Source organism: Elaeis guineensis, chromosome 4 (assembly GCF_000442705.2).
Source record: "Elaeis guineensis isolate ETL-2024a chromosome 4, EG11, whole genome shotgun sequence".
NCBI lineage: Eukaryota > Viridiplantae > Streptophyta > Magnoliopsida > Arecales > Arecaceae > Elaeis > Elaeis guineensis.
In genome coordinates, this window is record NC_025996.2 from 113,716,316 (window position 1) to 113,721,490 (window position 5,175).

General features: G+C 44.5%; 1 protein-coding gene across 2 annotated transcripts; it reads right to left on the reverse strand.

Moving 5' to 3' along the window:
• Positions 1-1,559: 1,559 nt before the first annotated feature.
• On the reverse strand, positions 1,560-4,114 carry LOC105035286 (uncharacterized). Of its 2 annotated transcripts, XM_010910804.2 has the most exons (5): positions 3,793-4,114; positions 3,502-3,654; positions 2,587-2,670; positions 2,368-2,476; positions 1,560-1,818 (listed from the first exon to the last, which is right to left on the reverse strand). In XM_010910804.2, exons 1-4 carry the CDS (start codon positions 4,015-4,017, stop codon positions 2,369-2,371), a joined length of 570 nt encoding a protein of 189 aa, XP_010909106.1. In that variant the 5' UTR covers positions 4,018-4,114; the 3' UTR covers positions 1,560-1,818; position 2,368. The 2 variants fall into 2 exon arrangements, with proteins under 2 accessions (XP_010909106.1, XP_073111297.1); XM_073255196.1 differs by lacking the exon at positions 2,368-2,476.
• Between the last annotated feature and the right edge of the window lie 1,061 nt (positions 4,115-5,175).

Consider the following 5,175-nt stretch of genomic DNA (forward strand, 5'->3'; position numbering starts at 1 on the left):
CCCATAGTCGAAGTTCTCAAGGAGGACTCCGCCCGGACTCCTACGGGAGCCGGGCTCCGTCGCCAACTTCAACTGCCGGTAAGCTCCGTCCGGACTCCTACGGGAGCCGGACTTCACACCTGACTTTGATTGCAGGGGACTCCGCCCGGACTCCCACAGGAGCCGGGCTCCGCCCACGACTTCAATCACAAGGAGGTCTCCGCCCGGGCTCCTACGGGGGCCAGACTCCGTCCGCGAGTTCTACAGCAAGGAAGACTTCGCCCGGACTCCTACGGGAGCCGGGCTCCGTCCGTGATTTCTGCAGCAAGGAAGACTTCTCCCGGACTCCTACGGGAGCCGGGCTCCGTCCACGACTTCAACTCCAAAAGGACTCCGCCCAGACTCCCACGGGAGCCGGGCTCCGCCCACGACTCCGACCTCAAGGAGGACTCCGTCCGGACTCCTACGGGAGCCGGGCTCCATCGCCAACTTCAACTGTCGGTAAGCTCCGTCCGGACTCCTACGGGAGCCGGACTTCGCACCTGACTTTGATTGCAGGGGACTCCACCCGGACTCCCACGGGAGCCGGGCTCCGCCCACGACTTCAATTCCGAGAGGACTCCGCCCGGACTCCTTCGGGAGCCGGGCTCCGCCCACAATTTCAATCACAAGGAGGTCTCCGCCCGGGCTCCTACGGGGGCCAGACTCCGTCTGCGAGTTCTACAGCAAGGAAGACTTCGCTCGGACTCCTACGGGAGCGGGCCCCGTCCACGACTTCTGCGCTGGCAAGAAGACCTCGTCCAAACTCCTACGGGCGTCGGGCCTCGATACCGACTCCAACCGAACTTCGGCCAACAAGTCTGGATCCCCTGATAAACCGCAGTAACGGACACCACTGCTCCACTCTCTGCGGCGGGCCCTGCGTAGCCCCATCACTCCCTGACAGGCTGTATTAACGGTCATGATCCTGCTCCACTCCCTGCGGCGGATTCTGTGCGAGTCCCCCACTCCCCGACGAGTCACGACAGCGGATGCCGCTCTAGTCCCCGTAACTGATTCCACGTGGCGAGCCACGGCGATAGCCACGACCCCACTCCACTACCCTTCGCAATAAATTCTTCCTAACTCTGGGCGGCCCACTATCAGACGGTTACAGGCATCGCTATCAATCTGTTGCCCCCTCCGTCTATAAAAGGAAAACCCCAGATACGTTATTCTATAAGCTCTCATTTTTACCTCAAAACTCTGCTAAATTCTCCGTTCGAGCTCTCCATTCTTGTTGAGGCAGAGAACTGACTTGAGCGTCGGAGGGTCTTGTCGGAGCAACCCCACCTCCGTTTAGACTTCCTTTGCAGGTTCCGGCGGCGACCGTGACTCCCTCGACTCCAGCTTCTCCGGTGCAAGCGGATTTTTGCACCAACAACTAAGAAGTACCAAGATTCTAGCCTAATAGATTCAAAATTTCTTAAAGACATGCATGGATATCAAACCAAACAGGCAAGCAATTATTTTTGACACAACATATAAATCAACAAGGCATCCCCTATGGTAAACATAGACTAAATGATAAGATATTGATGTTAGTATAACTAGTTATTCATTTTGATTTATCAGTGTGGATCCAAGAATTTAAAGAACAAATACTCTATCCAGCTGCATGGGTTTCAACGTATTAAGTCCTTCACAATGGTTGTACAACAAGAACTACTCAAAGAACTAGTGACGCCTCATGATACGTCAGGAGAATACTGTCGCGCAGGTGACAGTGGTTCTGTGCTCCACAGCTATCAATCACCCTTTTGGTTGCAGTCATCTCGCTTTTGCTTGATCTTGTATTCCCTGCATAACAGTTGGACAGATATTATAAATGTCACATTAAGTAAAGCATGTTACAAGAAATCACAAAATATTGTGCCCCTCTTTTTGATCCTCTTTTTTGGTTCCTGATATCAATTAAATATCATTACATGTATTTATGAAGAATTAAAGTAGTTTTAGGCAAGAATCATTAACAATCAAATAGGAACATGAAAATTAGAAAATACTTCATCCAAAATGAATTCTAAAGGCCACATTAGTCGAGTCTAAAGGGGTGATTGGTGTTAATCTGATTTTTATGAATGATCAGATGCAGCTAATACTCTGCATGAAAGAAATCTACTTTTTTGTCTATGTTGAAAACTTATTACTCCAGTAATTATTACAGCTAGTGATTATAAGTAAGTTGTTTCAAGTATCTAATGATTGAACTTTCACATGAAACACCATCCATCTAAATGTACGAAGAGAAAGAAAGATATGAGTTTTGGATGCATTGGCAATAAAACTATTAATTCGATTCACAGAATATGAGGACTTCAAGAACATTGTGTCTAGAATGATTCTCACTTTATCTGTGATATGCTGATGATGTATTTCTCTTTTTAATGGGCAGGAGGTGGTTGCTATCTTCAGCTACATTCTGCAAGACTTCGTTCTCTTTGTGAAGTTCCTTGACCTTGAATAAAATTTATCATTAATTTAGATGTTTATGATTTCTAAAAGAAAAAAAAAAAAATAGACATCTATAAATGGTGAAGTAAGGCAAAAATTCTTTTATCTTCTTACCTTCTGATAAGCTCTTTGAAGTTTGGTACTTATGCTTTCATTCTCTGTTTGCAAGGTTTGAATTTGAGCTGCCAAGTTTTCAATCTAGAGAAATAGCAACTTCTTATAAATAAAAGATTTATGGATACACAAAGTTAAGTTAAAACAGGAAAAAGACAGAAACATGAGAGAACAATATTTCATGACTATAAGTGAGAAAATGGAATCATATAATATAATCAAAAGCAAATGCAGAAAAAAAAATCTTTTCTATAAAAGTTGGGAAAAAGAACATAAAAATAAACAGAATTCATTGTTGATGGTGTTGAAATTAGATATTATCTTATCTACTTGGAGGAGAAGAAATGAAGAACAAAAGAGGACAAAATGAATTTCATGAAAATTGCAAAAGATCGATGCCTTGTTAGAGGGAAAATTATGCAGTTATATAGGCATATATAGGTTCATAGCCATCGGTGAGAAGAATATCCAGGAAGCTGCAAGGAGAGCTGCCTTTCTCTAAACTCATAAGGCATCTTCACTTATCTCCTGAGGAAAAGGTAAGCCTCATTAAAGATAAGTAGCATTGGAGCCCAGTGGCACCCAATGCTACCCGAACATTATAGGTGAAGCAAGACTGGAGACTTGAAAATTTTGACGGCAAGAATGGTATAACAGGTCCAAAAGGTCGCTTTTATATCAAAAAGAATGTTATAACATGTGGATAAAGAGAAGATCACTCCGCCTTAGTGTTTTCTTGCGAGTTCAAGCATTTCTTTTCACCATTTTCTTGATACTTGTTCATAGTTAGAGAATCAGTTCTATGTTCAACATACAGAAAATTCGATCAAGCAAAGTCAAAACGTACGACCATTTTGGATTTCAATCAAGAAGAGCCAATCATATGGAATCAAGAAGATTCATCATCTTTTTTACCTGTAAATTTTGAAAGCCTTGTACTGTCTTTAATTTGTTGTAACGTTTAAACAAATCCTTCTCTTTATTCTCTAGTTCGACCTTCTCCTGTTCCATTTTCTCCTGCTTGGTGATGCACTTTGTCAGCTTGTCGGTACTCAAGTTCTCTTCATTCTACAACAATTACAATGGAATTTGATGCGGCCATGAAGAAAACAATTCCACATATATATATAGAGAGAGAGAGAGAGGGCGATCAAAAGATAAGAATTAAGACGATGGAGAGAAACTAGGGAAAGGAGGAGGACAAACCCGGAGTCGTTCCAAGCGCTCGTCAAACCTCTCGATGCGGACATCGAGGGAATGGATCTGATATTCGAGATTTTGGCGTTCCTGCTCGCAGCGCTTGAGAGCAGAGATCTGATCTTGAAGTCCGCTGTCGAACAAATCGGCGAAGGGCCACCGAACCGTGGGGGAGGGGGAGCAGCTGCTGGCAGATTCTTGGATGCTCCTAGGGAGCCTTGGAGAGAGAGCCATAGTGCGATCGATGGCTGGGAACCAAGAACAGACGTGGCTATTGAAAGAGGAATCAAGAAGCTCTCTCTGTGCCAAGGAAGAGAACGAGAGAGAGAGAGAGAGAGAGAGAGAGAGAGAGAGAGAGAGAGAGAAACGTCGAGGAAGGAGAAGGGGCGCGAAGGAATCGTCTTATAAACGACGAACTGCCAACCAGCCGTTACAAAGAAAATGGAGTCGACGGAAGCATCGGACGCGTACCCCTCACTTCACGGCGCATTGCAGCTTGGCGCTGTCGGTCCTTGGGAATTCTGGCAGATTTTTGGTGACTCATGGACTGACAGGTCAAACATTAGTGCTTAAATTAGATTCTTAAATTTCTATGCATTTATCCCTTTCAATTCCTAAATTAGATTAACATTAAAGCCCCAGGTCCTGGAATTAAATGGGAATTCATTTACCATTACTGTTTAAACTCGGCACATTTTACATAGTACACACTTGGCCATCATGAAATTACAGAAAAGTCCCTAACCTTACTGCAATGATAATTCCATGTTAGTCTTCTTGCATTAGTATTATTTTAGGAATTGAAATGGATGCCTAAATAGTTTTCTTTGGTGGTTGTTGATACGAGAATTCGTCAAATGTCGGGATGCTGGAGTTGACAGCGGGACTGGCCTCCCAAGTCACGACCTGCACAAAAATCCTAACCGAAGATGGTTATGGTGAGGACTCTCCGACGCTCAAGTCAGAACTTTCGTTCAACAGAAGAAAAAATGTGAGAGGTAGAATAACAGCATACCTTTTTGGGGGGTTCTCTTTGAGTCTCCTTTATAGCGGAGAGTTGGAGCTTCAGTTGGCAAGTAGTTGGCACGATTCCGCATGATCAGGATGTGAATCGTGGGGCACAAGATTGTTACTCAAGATTTTCGGGATGCGGCGGTTGTGGTTACCTTATCAATGCAGAGATAGCTGTTGCTTGATGGGTGTTATATTTTGAATGAGATTATCAACTGAGTGTCATCGGTGATGATTAGGAGTTGATGATGACTAGGGGTCGGTCGTCTTAAGGCGCTACTGGATAGAGACATATCGGGCCAAGATCTTTTCATTGGCACAAAGCTGGTCAGCCAAATAAGATCGGTCAATAAGGATACATCGGCAATAGTGCACCGTTGA